The sequence below is a fragment of the Apteryx mantelli genome, chromosome 14 (assembly GCF_036417845.1).
Source record: "Apteryx mantelli isolate bAptMan1 chromosome 14, bAptMan1.hap1, whole genome shotgun sequence".
Classification (NCBI taxonomy): domain Eukaryota; kingdom Metazoa; phylum Chordata; class Aves; order Apterygiformes; family Apterygidae; genus Apteryx; species Apteryx mantelli.
In genome coordinates, this window is record NC_089991.1 from 15,676,716 (window position 1) to 15,694,428 (window position 17,713).

Consider the following 17,713-nt stretch of genomic DNA (forward strand, 5'->3'; position numbering starts at 1 on the left):
CTTAAGTGAAACATGTGAAACTCCCTGTTTTTTGCTGTTGCATTGACTAATATCCTGTGTATGGGTGCTGCAAAGAGGGGATACAAAAAGCTTAGCATGTTGAATATAGTGCTATTTAAACTGACATTAGGCACTTACGGAGGACGGTAATACCTCAGGAAATGAGGTATTGAAAATGCATATTAAGCCCATGTAAATAAACTGGTCCAGTATTGCATAATGTCACCTTTGTGTTTGCTGGATCACTTGAGCTGCAGATGGAGGATAAGGATTAACTTTAGGTGTTTGAAATGAGAAATACTTGAAGTGTTTGTTTTAAGTTTGCCTAAAGTGTAGAGAGGCATTTATAATGGGGAACTTGTTGAAATAATTTAATATTGAAATTATCCCTCCTTGTGGAGGAAAACAAAGCTAGCCCATATTCTTGTCCAAAAGAGGCAAATGAGGCAAAAGAATGTCATAAAGGAAATGCCGAGATCTTCACGATCTCGTTTGAGAATGTGGTCTTACTAGAAAACCTGAAGTTACATGACCTTGTATATCCACCAACCTGTGGATGCAAAATGAACAGCTGGTTATACCAAACTATAGTAAGCAAGAGAAGGAAGAGGGAAGAAAGTAATGGGAGAGACAAGGATCTGTAAGCAGCTGAAAATGGAAGAACACAAGTAACACTTCAAGTTTTTTTATTTGCTGCAGAAATTCTATTCCTGTCATGAAGTTGTCATATCTGGAAGCTATGAAAAGGCTTTGATTCTGCAGCAGTATTGGACTGTCTTGGCCGTTTGCTTTGCAGGCTTTATTCTAGCATCCTTGACTCAAGATGGCATTCTTTTATGTATGCTTGCTGAGTTACACTCTGTTCTACTCTTAAGTGCATTTTAAGGCAAAATCACTACATCTGGTGAAGAGCCTTCTTGATGAAAAACAATGACATATTTCAATGTGATTTAAAAATGTAAGCTAATCCTAGTCTTTTATTTCATAAGCAATTTAGGCAAGTGAATGCTAACAGAAGCACAAAAATCAGACATCTAGAAACAACGGCACTGAATTAAGGTATGAGTTCAACTGATCCTGATTTCCGGTGTCTGGCATCTAGTTGGCTAGCGGTTGCTAAAGGGTGAAAGTATACCCAGTGAAGCAGAAAACTGCAGATGTTGCAGAGCTGTGCTTTGGTTTATGACTACATAATGCTTTGATACAGCCTTAGTGCTTAAAACTTTCTAGCTTAATTGACGTTTTTAGTTAAGTGTCATCTTAAAACGTCCTCCTGATAGTCTAGAAAGGTTTTCTTCCCTACAAAGGAGAAATTTTCAGAAGCTTGCCACATGGCATTTGTAAACTTCAGGAAATTCCCACCTCTATAGAACTGTCAGTACCAGCCAGTTTATTAATCTACTTCTCAGAACTGGTAGCTTCAGACTAAAGCAGAGGAGTTTGTACAGTGGACAGAACTCCTGCAGAATTCCTGTTCAGCTCTGTCAGAGGGTTTCTGAAAAATTGAATAAGCTGCATCTTCAGGACTCTAAATACCTCTCCCCAAAACAGAAATCTGGCCCAATAACAAAGCTATTTGAAAATAGCTGCTGTTAGTCAATTGTTCAGCCTCACCAAGGTTCCCTGAGCATGGCCACTTCTATCCTTGCTTACTGCAATGCAATCTGTAAACAAACTTTTTGCCTTCTCCCAGCAAAGCAGCCTGAGATTCTACTGACCACTGCTGTGCTCTGGCTAGCCTGATTCTTCCTCTGCTTAGTTTCCTCAATTTCCATGAAAGCAAAATAAATTACTTTGAAAATGTGGATAAATAATGTGGAGCAGAGTGGAGAGAGAATTAAAGAATGGAAGTAAAGGGGAAGTTTGAGTGCTGTGTCAGCTTCAGTCTAAGGGTTCGTACTAGTTTCATGCACATGTGAAATGTTTTTTAAAAAAAATTGGTATTGGTGGTTCAACTGCCTTTAAGTAGTCGCTACAGGAATTGGTTATTTTCATATTGTGGCATATATATTTCACCGCAAAAAAATAGTGTAAGGAGAAATTCTCTGATCATCCATCTCAGTATATCATTGCATGATGTTTTTTACTTAATTTAAATGTAAAATGAAGAGTTGCTAGAATAATCAACCTGGCTCACTTAATTAGGACCCACCTCCTGTTTCTTATAAAAGGAAAATTACATAAGACTCAACGTCAGTGCTTTGAATAAATTTTATATGCACAATGGTTGTACTTGATTATGCCAGCTGTTACAAAGTCAAAATTTAAATTCATACTGGGCATCTTAAATGCTACCACAGGGAGTAAACCAAAAGCTTAATGAAGCACAAGTGATCAGAGCTTGGAGTGGCATTTTGATTTCAAAGGTCAGCGGAGCTATCACTACTTTCAGTCCATGCTTGCTCTGCAGACAAAGGGACAAATAGGCAGTTGAACTGCAATCATTTACTAAGCTGATAATTCATTCTGTAGTTTGAGGCAATGCCTGAAATGCTGGTGAAAATGGAGCAGGTAAGGTTTTGGATATTTACAATAATAAAGATTACTGCTGCAATTCAATTACTGAATCTAGGGAGGAGGGAGAGACTTAATCACAGTGTAGTTTGTGATAACAGTACAATATGAAATGCTAAAATAATGGTGCATTTAGTCATATGGTGATGCATTATACTTAAGTGACTGTGATATTTAGTATAATCAAGTTTTCGTTTTATTGATTTCACTATTCCAAGAAATAAGTTTCACAGATTAAACCTACTTATAATAAGTTGTCAGTAATAAATATAACTTGAACTACTGAGATTCAATGTGAGTTTAAAAAATAAAATTTCAAACTATTTTCTGTAATACAGATGGCAAATTATCAATAGTTTTTGTAACTGTAGTGTTTGGTGACAAAAACATGAAGCCATCTTGCAGGCCACTTTACTAGCTTGAGACTCCAGTGTTGATGCTTTTTTCTATTTTCTTCTTGCTCTGAGTCTGGAAGGCAAAACTATTTCCACCTGTTAAGATGTATGCTGACCTACTTGGTATGGGGAGGAAGGAAGTGACAGTAGATGTGCGTGGAACTGTTAGTGGTGTTTGTATCATTCAGAAGAAATGCAGAAAAATATGTACTAAAATACAAGTTATTACTGATATTTTTAATAGAATTTTAAAGTTAGTGAAAGGAAATTACATGTTGGTAGCTTATGACAAGGGAAGAAGTAGGGCACCTGTCTGCCAAGAAGGCAGAAAGTGGCTAATATGGTTTTTATATGTACACTTTGTCCTATAAATATGTTCCGTCACAAATAAAGATCACACCATATGAATCTGTTTGAGTAGGTCTTTTGACCTCTGCCTTCACTGTACTTCAATTCCTGTAGTATCAGATTTTTTTTCTCTTGACTACCAAATGGACTGTTTTAAACAGGCCAAGCAGCAATAGATAGCAGGGAAGACAAGTGTGAGCATAGTCAAAGAATGTCTTGGCCCCTGGTTCTTATGCATCTGCTTAACTTTAGTACTATTACTAAAAGGATGGTAAGCACATGTGCTTTGCCTTTGGGTGGGTAAGAACATCATAGCAAAAGCTTTATATACACATTTATGTTGCTACCTTAAGTACTTGTATTTAAAAATTGAACTTATGTTGTAATCTAAATTTATGTATATAGGATGAGTACTGTAAGCAGAGCAATTGCAGTCTCGAAGATAGTATTTGTAAAAATTAGGATATAGCAGCTGCTTAAAAATTATAATTAAAGATTAAATCACTTCTGCATGGAAACTTAATCTACTTTCTCAATTATTTCTATTAAACATCTGCTGTGCTGCACGAGTGGTGTTTCCTGGCTGCCTGATCCGTTACTTCGGCCTCACGCTGGAGCTCCCGGCAGAGGGCAGGACCTCCCGCGGCGGGCAGCGCTCTGCCGTCCCCGCGCCACCCTGCTGCCAGCGCCGCGAGGCGGGGGCGGGAGGCACCGGGCTCCTGCCCGCAGCGGCAGCAGCGCCCCGAAAGCGGGGCGGCGGGCGGCCGCTTCCCGCGCAGGCGCAGCGCCGCCGCCGCGCGGCCCCTTTAAAGCCCGGCTCGGCCGTGGCCCCGCAGCCAATGGGCGCGCGGCAGCGCCAGCACCGCCCCCGGCCGCGGCCCAATGAGCTGGGGGCGGAGGCGGGAGGCGCTGGGCCGCCCGCAGCGCGAGCGGAGCGCAGCGGCCGCGGGAGGAGGCGGCCGGGCCCCGCGCGGCGGCCATGGTCGGCCGCGAGAAGGAGCTGAAGATCCGCTTCGTGCCGGGCCGCTGCGAGCTGGTGGAGGTGAGCGGCGCCGGCGGGGCTGGCGGGGCCGCTGCCGCCGCTGCTGCTGCCGGCGCCGCGGGGGGGCGGGATGCGGCGCGGCCTCGCGCAGTCCGGGCGGCCGCGGCCTCGGCCTCAGCCCTGGCGGGCCGCAGGGGCGGGGCGGGGCCGGGCCGCGCGCCGGGGCCTTGGCGCGGGGCCTGGGGGCGGCGCCGGGCCGCTGCGCGATGCTGCGGCGCAGCGCGGCCCCTCGCGCGCTGCCGGCTGAGCCTGGTCTGCGGCTGCCGCCTTTTCTGGCCGCGTTCACCCGGGAAAGGAAGAAAGAAGGAGAGAGAAAGGGAGCGAGAAAGAGCAAGTAAGAAGAGTGGGACGTCGGTGTAGAGAGAGAAAGAAGGAGGCAGAGAAACAGAAAGAGAACGAGAGAGAGAGAAACAGAAAAAGGTGTAAGGAAGAGGGAAGGAATGAGAAGGAGAAGCGTCCCTTTAGACGCTTATTTTTTTTCCTCTATGTGTTACAAGATTTGAATAACTTTAGCTGTGTTTATCATAAAGATTTTTTTTGCTTTGTAGCAAAAAACTAATTCTGTTAAACTCACTTGTTTACACTTGCTTAATTTTAGCGTCTCCTACACCTAGATAAAATTATTTTATTCGTAGTAGAGCATATTTTACAGAAATTCCCTATATAATTATTTTTATTTAAATAAATCTTATTTGATTTGGTTGCATTTTATTACTAACAATATTCCACAGGTGTAGCTTTTAACTACTGCAATTATGAGTGTTTGAGGTCTATATTAAATGTGTTGCAACTTCTTGTCAATGTTAATGTGTATTCACTTTTTAGCACAGCGCTTTAAGGAAAATCTCTTGGTTCTTTGGTTGCTTTTCGTTCCAGTGGATGATGATGTCAAAGCTGAATGAAGAACTCTGTTTTGTCAGTGACTTCCCTGTTCCGTTCTGTGTCATTGGGGGATTTTTTTTTTGGTCATCACATGTCGTAAATCTGTGTTATCCCAGTAGCTCCTGATTCTAGCAAACACTGCTTAAAATTGAAACTTTCTGCATTCATCGTGATTTTTTTACTATCGAGTTCCTGACTCCTTGTTCAGTCTTTATACAAAACTGAAATACTTATATCTCAGTTTTCAGCTTGAAACTCATTATACATTATTATTTTTGTTAATTATACTCTTATTTGATATCTGAGCGGTATCTACAAAGTGATCTTAGGTTTCTTAAGTATTGCTTTTTCATTTTTCTTTCCGTGTTACTACTTGCATATTCTTTTTTTTATGTGAATGAGACCACTGAGTGCAGTTCCTCTGTTTTTGGCTTCAGTCTCCTGTTGAGAAATCAGATTATCACCCTAGCTAGGGCTTCAAATTTTATTTCCATTGTTCTGATCCTTAGTGAATATTGAACAACTGATAAAGCACAACAAAAATGTTTATTTTACTATAGAGCTCAAAAATTGTGTATTTGGGTGGGAATATTATTCAAAATTAGGTGCTAATGGAACTTTTTGTGTATTACAAAGTGATGACTTTGAATGGGATTGACTGCTTCTGAGTGGAGAAACATGCCTAAAAGATATGTTAGCTAGACTAGTCTGAACAAGAACTTGTATTTCTTAAGGCTATAAAACTCACAGGTAAAGGAGTAACATTCAAAATCTAGAATGTTCTGTATTCTTCTTTACCTATAGTCTATTGTCTATACAATAACTGGAAATTGGTCTTTAGGAATACCTTCTAGCTCGTTAGGTTAACAGTTAAAACCAGTCTGATGTTTTAATTGCATTTTGTTATTAATATTCCAGTCATATTTAAGGAAAAAAATTATAAATTAACAAAACGGAGCGAGAAGATGCTGCACTATATGTAGTTTCCGTGAAGTACAGAGGTTATAAGATAGTAGCAATAGATTTTTTTGCTCCCTCTTCTCGAGGCCTTGCTGGGTTAATTTTCTGCAAGATGGAACAAGTTATAGGAATTAAATTTTTATTTCATAGGAATTAAATTGTTAACCATTAACAACAGTCTTGCTGATGCGCTGAGGTATGGTGCTCCATACCTGTGCACATGGGCAGCCACGAGGCTGCTGCAGCTGCCTCAGGAGCGCTGAGTCTCGGCTCTTCGGACTCGGAAGCTGTGTTGCCTGCGGTTCCTGGGTCTGGGACAGGAATGCTGTTGTAGCCAGGGGGCCTTCTGTGAAGGAGCAAGGCAGCACCTGAGGAAAGAGTTCATCTGCACAGGTTGTGTATTTCATGAACTTTTAACTTCCAACAAGGTGAAATAATTTCAGCTGGTAGTCACTTTGCTTTGAATTTACGGGAAGCACGTATCGCTTATCTTGACTTCCCGGAGACAATTGACTAAAATCAGTTAGTCTTGCAGAAAAGGGCAACAGGACACAAACTGCGTGTATGCATTGCTAAAAGTCATGATTATGTTCAGTTCAAGCTGTGCTGTTAACATAATACCCTATTTTTGATATATAGAATAAATGAACTTAGATGAATGACATTTAGGAATAACGGATTTTACAAGTAATGTGTTTTTGGTATTTGCCACTATTTCTTTAAAAATTTCTGTGACGTTTTTTGTGAACCTTTGAACTCTTTCCTGCAACAAGTCTTTGATGTTTGTTAATGGACACCTCCGGTTATAGAAGCACTGTTCTATGAGAATCTATCCAGGCTCTGCCAAGATAAAAAGTACATAAAAAAATAAACCAGTACTTGCATGTTCTTGCTTATGCTTTTCAGAGAAACTTGGGCAGCCTTAAAAATAGTGAATAAACTTGTGTTCTGAGGTAAAATTGACTGGAAAGATAATGTAACTTTTTAAACTTCTCTTGCTATAGTTTGTCATTTTCCTGAAACAGTCCAGATAAAATTACTAATTTTCATCTGGTACTGAAGGTAATAAGTTGCCCTTTGCCCAAAGCTTTATATCAGCAGAAAATATATGGAATGTGCTGAGAACTTTAAGCTATCATTTTGGGATAGGCTGTTTCCAAAATGCGACCCACCACATACCCTCATGGAAGAAAGCTTTCTGACTGTAAGGGTGAAGGATAGACAGCAGTTTAGAAGCAACTTCTGTTGCTTGCTGTGTCGCAGCCAAAAGGCAGTGGTGTGCGACAGTGCTCCGAGTGTGACGATGTGCAGGGGTGAGCGTGTCATTAGAACTGCATAGCAGAGAACCCCTACAAGCATGTAACCCGGTGTCACAAGTTGTTCTGGTATGTGATGCGGTCAAGAAATCCCAGGCTGGTAGATTCTGTACACATGAAGTTTTGTTCTGTGTTTGCATGTGGGCATGTGCAGTTATTTTTGGTTTTAGCAGACTCTCCTGCTGTGATACATGCAGAAGGAAGGCATAAAAGGAAAATTAAGGTTGCGCAGCCAGCCCTGAGTCTTATGTTTGCTGTCTTGAGAACCTGATGATCCAGTCGGGGAGAGCAATGAACTTTGTGTAAACTGATATGTACACGGTTGTCTCAAGCACTGAATGTGCTGTAGTTGAAGTAAAGTTTTCGTATGTTGTACAGATGGAGAGTTCATATAATCAGATCACTTTGGATCTTTTTTTGTAAAACAAAGAGGAGAGAGCTGTGTCTTCGTTTAGACCAACACATCGGTCTAAAAATAAACAATGGTGAATTCTTGTTCTATTTAATAATAAAATTCAGATCTTTAAATCTCGTGGTCATTGTAGATAGGCCCAGAGAGAGTTGTACTGTAGATATTGCAGCCTCTACTGGACACAATCTATACAAAATAATTGACTGCAGGATATAGACCCTAATCTTCAAAATATTTTGGGTCCATTTTTAGAAGACATTAGTTCCCTCATTTCAACTTGCAGAGTTATCACTTTCTGAGTGAACTTTAAATTATGTCCATTGAATTTGTCTTCATTAATGTCTGTTGTTTTGTCTTTTGGTTCCCTGCCCCCATGGAAGTAAATGAGGTTCTGGTTTGAATTCTGTGTTCAGTATCTTCAGGAATATGCATAAATACAGTATCACTGCTCCCATGCGTTAGTGTTCAATGAGACACTTGATCCAAAATACTTCTGTAGTAAGGAAAGCTATTTAATACAGTAGCACTGACTGCAGCCTTGCTTGCTTAAAAAAAAACCCAAAACCTCAACAATAAGTAACAGTAAAAAGAAAATGTTCTGTTCTTGTTTCCCTAGGAAGATGTTGATATTCCCAGTAGGCGAGTTTTGATTACTGGTGCTACGGGACTTCTTGGCAGAGCTGTGTTTAAAGAATTCAATGGAAACAATTGGAACGCAGTTGGCTGTGGATACAGGAGAGCACAGCCCAGATTTGAACAGATTAATCTTCTGGACTCTATTGCAGTTCATGACATTATCCATGATTTTCAGGTAAGTTTCTGGAGTATGAAATAGATGGATAGGGTAGCTTATACGTTTTCGAGTAATCAGCTTACAACGCTGTCTGATACTCAGTTGTTGTAGCTTTAGTGGGGCTAGTGCTGTTTCAGAGCTCTGAAGAATCACAGGCAGCTGCCTTTTCTGCCATATCTGGGGTACAGATTTGCTCTGTAGGTGCAAACTGTTCTGAACTTTCCTTATCGTCACCATGCATACAGCAGGTACCGCAATACATGCATCAGCACACTTGCATTGGTAGTTGAAAGAAAAAGCTGGACGTGTTAGTATGAAGTAGTTCTTCTGATGTTGAAGAATACCTAAACACAACATCAGTAACTGTATATTTTGCTTGCAGTATAATAAGAAATACACTGTATTTTCAACCAAACTTGTAAGGGAAATATTTAAAACCTGAAATAGATTATGCAGGGAAACACTCTAGAAAATGGCTTTAAATATCTTGTTAATAGTCTGCATGTGTCAGAAAAGCCACGTGTAAATGGTTTGTCTGAAAACAGTTTAGCTAACACTTTTTTTTTTTACTATGATTATGTGTGGCAGGATGTTGTGTTTTCCCGTGTTTTCTATTATGCCAAGTTTAAAAAAAAAAAACTTTCTGTAAGATTGAAGTTACTGATGATTGTGATTGCAAAACTAATGATCCAGGTTTTTTTGATATTTTAATATGAAATCTTGAAGCAGCTTGATTCTGTTTAATTTCCTAAGGAAAACACATTCCTCAGAATGCCATGATTAAAAATAATGCTGCTACTTTTATTACTTGTCACAACTTAGTGAAATGCTTTTTCATCTGAGAGACCATATCTCTAGAGTTAGGGTGCAACTGTAATCTCTTGATAATGTTCCTTGTTTAAAATTAGTCTTTCATTTCCAGCCTCATGTTATAGTGCATTGTGCTGCTGAGAGAAGGCCAGATGTTGTAGAAAGTCAACCAGATGCTGCTTCTCAGCTCAATGTGGCTGCTTCAGGGAACTTAGCAAAAGAAGCAGGTAAAGAGACCACCTCATGGATTTGTTTTCTTGTCAGGATATTGCACTTATTTATACAGGAACATAAATATGAATAGTTACTTAAAATGCTAAGTGTCATTTCTGCTAGCAGTGTGCTAGCAGTCCTTTTACTGTAAGGATAGTGGCATGTATATGTGAAGGGTTAGTGAACAGACAGACAGAGGGAATGAATAGGGCTAGAAGATGAGGTCTTTTGGAGCTTTGTTTAAAGGTTTATTGAAATTTCAAGCAAGACATGAATTAAGATGGACTCCATATGAACATTTTCTTCCTAGCTGGAATTGGAGCGTTTCTGATCTACATTAGTACAGACTATGTATTTGATGGAACAAATCCTCCTTATAAAGAGACTGATGCACCAAATCCCCTGAATTTATATGGTAAAACAAAACTGGAGGGTGAAAAGGCAGTCCTGGAAAATAATGAAGGTAAGAATACACTTGGAAAATTTTAATACAGGCTTTCCATACTTTCCATACTTAGTTGTATATTAGCTTAATGGTTTCATAAGACAGTAGTAACATAGTAGTAACATTGTAAAACCATGGAAACAAGATTTAGAAAAGAACGTGATTAGAAGTCACTCTCCTTGCCTGTATGGGATTGCTATTGCTTGTAGGTTACTGTAGCTTTATTTCTTACTGTTTGTGCTGATTGTCATTTGCCTTGTTAGTCTCTGCTGATGGATGTTCATAAGCCTTTGCCTAATTTAAATCAACTATTTTTAAAGAAAAATAAAATGTATCATCAATGTATTTTAATGGCACAAGCTTTACTGCATTTAATATATAGCTGCTGTTATGAAAGGGGATGCATTGTAATCATTCAGAATGTATGTTTACTTAAGGAAAAACAGATTTGTGATTCAATAATAATGCAGATAAAAATCAGCATACATTCCTGCTGCTATTCTTTTGCTTTTCTTCCTGATCTCCAGGCTGTCCATTTCATTTTCATCCACTTAGCTTACTATGCTCCTAGTTCTAACGTTTCTTAAAAGATTAGTAATGTATTTCCATTTTTAAGCAACTAATTTTTCTTATTTGATTTAAATCTTTTTTTAATGAAAATTGGCATTCAAAATATACAAATATAATTTTTAAAAGTGTACTTAATAAAGAAAAAAGAGTAGGACTGAATTTTCATCTACATTTAAAACTCATTTCTTCTATAAAAGAGAGGATTGATGGTTTCTAGTTAGCATGTTCTCAGAGATCTAATCTTCAAATCTAGTTTCCATTCACAGATTATAAGGAAAGAAGCATTTCTGTTTTTTTTCAAGGAATTGAAGAAAATAATCTTTGTGTACCTGCAAAAGAGGCTACTAATGTGAAAAGTCAATATAATACTCACACTATAATTTTGCTCTTCCTAACTAGAGAATTGAACAATTCATAAATTACAGTATGCTCTTTCACTAAGTAAATACATGCTATCTTTGAAAATGATAGGCCTTAATATAGGTTTATCATTACTATTAAGAAACTTTTAAACTTTTAAAAACTTTTTTAAATTACTTCAGTGGAAAAAATCTTATTTAAGGAAAAATCAATTTAAATAAAAAGTATTCACTCCACCTCTTACTTAAATATCATCTCTGAATTTGACTATGATGCTGTTTGCTCCCTCTTCTAGATTGGTAATGAAGATAAGACTGCAACAAATTCAAGTACGTGTGGGTATCTTGCTAGATCCTTCCCCCAACTCAACACTTCAGTTTTGTTTCATAACCTTTTTGAGCGTGGTCTATCAGGCAGTAATGGTTTGCTGCAGTGGTATCACTAGCGGAAGGAGTTTCGAGATGATGCTGAGTAAGATGCTTGAAATTGTCAATTCTGTTCTGTCATTAAAATTTAAATATGTTATATGTATTAGTCTTCCAGACATTAATTTGCTAATGCTGTACAGATAGAATTCAGTCCATCGAATGTCCGTAGTTCTGTGAAGATCTTCCCTAGTAATTTCTATTATGTAATGCAAGAAGCTCCACTAATCATTTAGTGTGTTTTATTTTGCTTATGAGGAGATACCACTTACATTTAGTACTCACGCTCATAAAACTAAAAAGCTTCAGCAGGTCTTCAGAACTGTTGGTAGTGAAGCTTATGTCCTTTTCAAATCTCAGATCACTCGCTGAGAGCCAAAGGAAGGCTGTCTTCTTCCCAGCTGTTGAATACTTCTACAAATATTCTGAAAAAGAAAATTTAGGCAATATATTAAGTGAGAAGGAACATATTTGTTGTGTGACCAAATAACAGTTTTTAGAGCAGCAGGAAATGAGTGTCATGGCGTTTTTTTATTGTATTTGTTTTTCTTGTGTATTTTTTTATTTTTCTGTGAGAATAATCTGTGTGTTAGCTTTTCTTACTGTCTTTATAATACCCATAGCATTTTCCTACAGATTCTTAAGAATTGCAATGATTAGGTAAATTCCACTTCTAATTAAAAGATGGACTGACTTTTTTTTTAAGTGAAAATACCTGCCTTACTCCTCATGAATGTTTATTAAACCCTTCTTGCATTGCCCCTTAAACAGGCTTCTGTGTCTTCCTGACTGAGATATAGTAATATAAGCTAGTCCTTCATAAAATGTCCTACTCTTTGCACTTGCTCAATGTCAGTTTAATTTCTTAATTCACTCTCCTGAAATCTAATGTTATTTACTGCTGTGCTCTGTGAACCTGTTCCTTAATTGTTAAATTTATTGATTCCAAGGTTCTCTTCTTTGTTCTGGTAAATAATATCCTGAATATCATCCTTTATGCAGGGGATTTCTGCATGCTTGGTGAAAAATCCTGGTCTGTAACTGATGCCTAAATATGGTCACTTGCAATCGGTGAAATTTGGGATTCTACCCAAATTGGCTGGAATTGGACTGTGGGAATTTTTGTTCCTGCTCTTACCCAGGGGAACAGGGAATGCTGGAGTAACTGTGTAGTACCACTTTCTTCTTTACCTGTTGTTCTAACCCAAAAAGTACTGGTGCTTTTTTTTTTTGCCCTCTCTTCTTTTGTGTTAATGAAATCTCGTACAAACTGTGGCAATCAAAGGTATAAATGAAAATGTATTCATATAAACTTACTGTTATAAATTGTTTTAACTGAGCTAAACTCAAAATGATTATCTGAGGACAGACATAGTACTCGCATTTTCTTTTTGGTTTGTATATGCATAATATCACCAAGAGACTTCTTAACACTTTTGAAACATCCTTCAGGTTATGTTACAGTATTCATACCTATTAATAACACTGCTAATAACTCTTAAAATATTCTTCTTTTTAGATGCTGCAGTACTTAGGATTCCTGTCTTGTATGGAGAAGTAGAAAGACTGGAGGAAAGTGCTGTGACTGTTATGTTTGATAAAGTCCAGTTCAGTAATAAATCGGCCAACATGGACCACTGGCAACAAAGATTTCCTACTAATGTCAAGGATGTAGCAGCTGTTTGCAGACAGCTAGCAGAGAAGAGAATGCTGGTAAGAAATCGAAGAAAGAAGCCTCTTCAGGCGAAGAACAGAGTTTTTGGCTTTGTTTCTGAAAACTAAGAACTGCCTATAACCTGCATTTTCTTCATGTTTCTGAAACACTTTGGAAGGGGCAGGGAGGGGCGAAGTATCTGAAGTACAACAATACCTTCCCTTTACATGACTGTGTTGTTACTCTGATATTTGAAAAAAAGTGGGTAAAGTGACAGGACAGATCTGTCTAAAAATTGTTATGTTTCTTCTAATATGCAGGAGAGAAATGCAAATACCTAACCAACTCTAATAGGCTTTCTACGAATTGCTATTTTGGACTAAAAAAGCATATGTTATTTTGGTGATTGCATGCAACTCTCAAAGATGTCCTTGAATGTTTTATTAAGAAAATTGAAATAGCAAAGATGAGCCATTAACTTGAATATTTTATTGCATTTATTCACCACAATATTTTAAGATTGCTACCTTTGTGCAAAAAAAGTCCCACATTGTCACTGGTATGCTCTGACTACTCATTATTCCTGAGAGCGGTTTGCCAGGTTTAATTTGCTGTTCAAAATGTTGTTTAAAAGAAACCAGTTATCTTACACACTTTCCCTACTTCAAACTGGAGAAGACAGGGGAGAAGTCTGTAACAAGTGTAACTTTTCAGCATTTTTGAGAAGTGACTATCTAAAACTGACTTTTAACTTTCAACCTTTGTACTAGCAAGATTATGCTACAGTTAAGTGGCAGGCTAATAAAGGTAATATAAGGTAAAATAAGTTGTCATTTTGATGACAAAGACAGCAGTGAGGTCTACTACTTCCCCCTCTTTTTTTTGTGTGTATATATATGTGTGTGCATGTATATATGTATTTCTATATGTGTGTGTGCGCATATGTATATATATATTTTTCCCTATAAATATGTTAAAAACAGACCCCATACACACGTTGTGGGTGTGGTGCTATGAATCTGTATGGTTTTCAGGTTATATTTGAGAGCTTCTGTGGTGTCTCTTGTACTTATCTTAGAGTAAAAGAATAGTATGTAATAGCTGAGTTCCTCCTCCCCAGTTGTTTAATCTTAGTTGGTTCCCCCCCCATTCATTCTACAGAAATGAAGCTGTTTCTGAAAAGTGAGGTCTGATATATGTAATACCAGTTTCCAGTCTCAGTCCCCAATCAGGTGTACTCTGAAAACACGCGAGTCATCCCCAGAACATCTCAGTGAGGTGGTGTAACACGCCTGTCAGGATAGAGTCTTGTCGGAAGCTTATTCTGCCTGCATTCTTGCACAGGAATCAGTCTGAGGGCTAGCTTCATTTCTTCACCTGTGGTTCTTGTTTCTTCCTAGGACCCATCAGTAAAAGGAACGTTTCACTGGTCTGGCAATGAACAGATGACTAAGTATGAAATGGCATGTGCGATCGCAGACGCTTTCAACCTTCCCAGCAGCCACTTGAGACCAGTAAGTGATGTGTACAAGCTGTAGAAAGATGGCTGTACTTTATCATTTCAAGCAGTAGTGGCTATACTAGAAAGCTTCCTCTTCAGGATAATCTGAATGATTATGTCCAGCACAGGAGAGGTATTGCTGAGGATGCTGTTTGGTATCTAAATCAGGAAAACAACAGCTACTTTGACCTGCTGGATTATGAAAATTACTTAGTCAGTAATTGGATTATCAGTCTTTTGTGTAATGGCATTTCTGCAGAACAGTTCCCCTCAGTAGTGAATAAATCTGTTTTGCTTGTCATATTTTTGTCCTTAAAAAAGCTTACAGATTTACAGAATGTTAATTTGAAGGTAGGAATCTTTGAGAACATTTCAGTGTCCAGATATATTTCTGAATTCATGTGCTTAAAACCTTCAAATCATTTTGCATTGCTTAAAACAGACACTTGTCCTGCAGTAGTATTGACATGGAAAAATAAGATTAATTTAAAAGACATAGTGATAATGCTATTAGAATTTAACATTATTTTAAAAGTAAGATTTTATTTGGATACAAAATACATTTTTAGGATTCTGAATTAGCAAAGATTGGAATTAAAATGTGGCTTGGAAGATGGAGAGAAAAAGAATGGAGAACACTAAATTAGTCTGATTTCTCCCTGCCCCCCACCCCGATCAAATTCTCCAAGTGTATTGATCAAGGCATGGTTCTGTCAGTGTTTTTAGAGTGTATTTTGCCTCTTGAGTATGGTCATAGGGCAGTAATAGGAATAAAAGGTAGAGGAGCACAGGTAGTGAGCAGTAATTGAATGAGGAAAAATTTAACAATTTAAGACTTTACATTTTTGTGCCTGACACCTCTTGTGTTTCAAAATGAAGTTAATCATAAAAACATGCAATATAGTTGGGGGCGAGAGGGAGACACAACACACCCATATGGAAAACTGTGAATGAGAACTTCTAAATGAGATTTTTTTTCCTGCCATTTTTAGTTGTTTCTTTATTTGTTTCTAAGATTACTGATTGCCCGGTTGTGGGGGCTCTTCGTCCAAGGAACGCTCAGCTAGACTGCTCCAAGCTGGAGATGCTGGGGATAGGTCAGAGAACGCCATTTCGAGCTGGGATCAAAGAATCACTTTGGCCTTTCCTCGTTGACAAGAGATGGAGGCAGACGGTCTTCCATTAGTTTGTAACTTTTTTAGTAAAAGTATGGTATGTGGCACTTTTTTAAAAGAAAAAAAAAGGAATAGTTTTGTATGCGTGTTCTTAAATTGTGACATTTATGAGTTTTCATTTAATCAGGTAAACATATGGTCTTGCACTAGTGAAATTGTTAGCCTAAAAAAAAGTTCAGTGACAAAAACTGAGCCTGTTTGAAGTCATGAATCTTTCCTTCCATTCGTACCAGTCTAACTTAATATCTATTCCTAGTGAATTATGGTTCTCGGTAATCGGTACCATTTGATACTAAGAAAGACTTGGATCACCTACTGTAGACTTCCTTTTGGCTAAAATTTACTGTTGATGCTTAAGGTCCGTGCTATTGTTATATATACAGTTTCTTGTCATTAAAAGACATGGTCAGTTACTTTATCACCAAAAATCTCTGAGTTTTTTGTTTTTAACTTTTGAAGGTGTTCTGTTGAAGTTAAACTGAAGCAGGAATCATTGAAGTTAAATGTTTGTTTTGCTTGAGCTCTGATCAAAATGTTTCTAGAAAAGTGAAACTTTATTTTTGCAATTATCAAGTGTACTTTTTATGCTTGAAATATTTTCAGAATGTTCTGTATTTTGAATGGCTGCAGCTTCATATTTGTATAATATATTATATGCATCTGTTTTAATGGTGACTTAAAAATCCAGGAGAGGGTGGGGAGCAAATAGTTTTGACCTTTGGGGTTTTTTTTTTTGGGGGGGGGGGGTTGGGAGGTTTTGTTTTGTTATTTGGGGTTGTTTTTGTATAAAAGCATGAAGTATCTTCTTTTGAGGGAGTAATATTTGGGATTGGTAGAATTAGTGGGAGGAAGGCATTGCTAGTCAGTAGATGTTACACAAGTGAGGAAAGGTATTTCAGGAATTTATAGCACTGTAGCTTCTTTTGCACAGACTCTTGGATCTTGCACTAATGCAGCTTATTCTGTAACAGCAAAGTGTGTATGTTGAAGGTTTACACCATAATAATGTAACCACAACAGTCTATAAGCAAACCTCGAATCTGCTCAAGTCTAGTCCTTAATGTTGGACTCAGTTCCCAGTTAAAGTGGAGGAAGAACACGCTTTTTAAAGATTAGCCTCTATCTGAAGTTGTTGGAGTCAACAATGTAAATGCTCTGAGATTGCCAGCAGATCATTAGTAAAACTAGGAAGAGCTGCATTTTGATGATCATCTATTTTTCTGAGATTGAAATGGGGTGGGAGGGGACAGGCAGGGAGGAGAGTGTTCAGCATTTAATAAAAAAGGGCAGAAACAGACAAACTAAAAGTCTTTTAAAGGTCAGCTTTCAATTCGATTCTTTTGAATTCCAACTAGCATATGGTAAGAGTTCATAATCCTGATTTGTTTTTTAGTCTGAAGTCCAGATGCACACATGGTAACCTATCTCCAAAATTACAATAAATATCTATTGTCAGCATCAGAAACAGTTGTTGATTCTTTCTTTCCCATAAGGATTTGTTTAGTCTGTCATAAATATTTGTGGTTCTTCTTGAAATCTATGTGCACTTTCAGTAATTTTTTTTTTTTAATTCAATTAACTTATTTCCAGGGTTAGATTAGGGTTTCCTCTATCAGTGTGCCACTGCCTGGGAAAATGAAATAAATGCACTCACAAAAAAAGGTACAGAAGGTTTTGAAACCATGAGCCTGAAATCTCCTGTGCCTGAACATGAAGGTTCAGAGTATATCCTCTCCACCTGCAGGCAACTAACTTTTCATTAAACTTGATACCATTTTTTTTTTAAACTCACAGTAAATATAAACAGATATGAAAAATGAAGGGTGGGTTAATCAAGACGCAGAAAAAAATTTAAGAAACACTGAGGTGGACAGTAGGCTTTCTCTTCCAGTGTGTTT

General features: G+C 38.0%; 1 protein-coding gene across 1 annotated transcript; it reads left to right on the plus strand.

Annotated features, from left to right (window-relative positions):
* Nucleotides 1–4,167: 4,167 nt before the first annotated feature.
* On the plus strand, nt 4,168–16,484 carry MAT2B (methionine adenosyltransferase 2 non-catalytic beta subunit). Its single transcript, XM_067304997.1, has 7 exons — nt 4,168–4,299; nt 8,486–8,680; nt 9,585–9,699; nt 9,996–10,148; nt 13,005–13,198; nt 14,540–14,653; nt 15,656–16,484. The coding sequence occupies exons 1-7, from the start codon at nt 4,237–4,239 to the stop codon at nt 15,824–15,826; spliced, it is 1,005 nt and encodes a 334-aa protein (XP_067161098.1). The 5' UTR covers nt 4,168–4,236; the 3' UTR covers nt 15,827–16,484.
* Nucleotides 16,485–17,713: the final 1,229 nt, after the last annotated feature.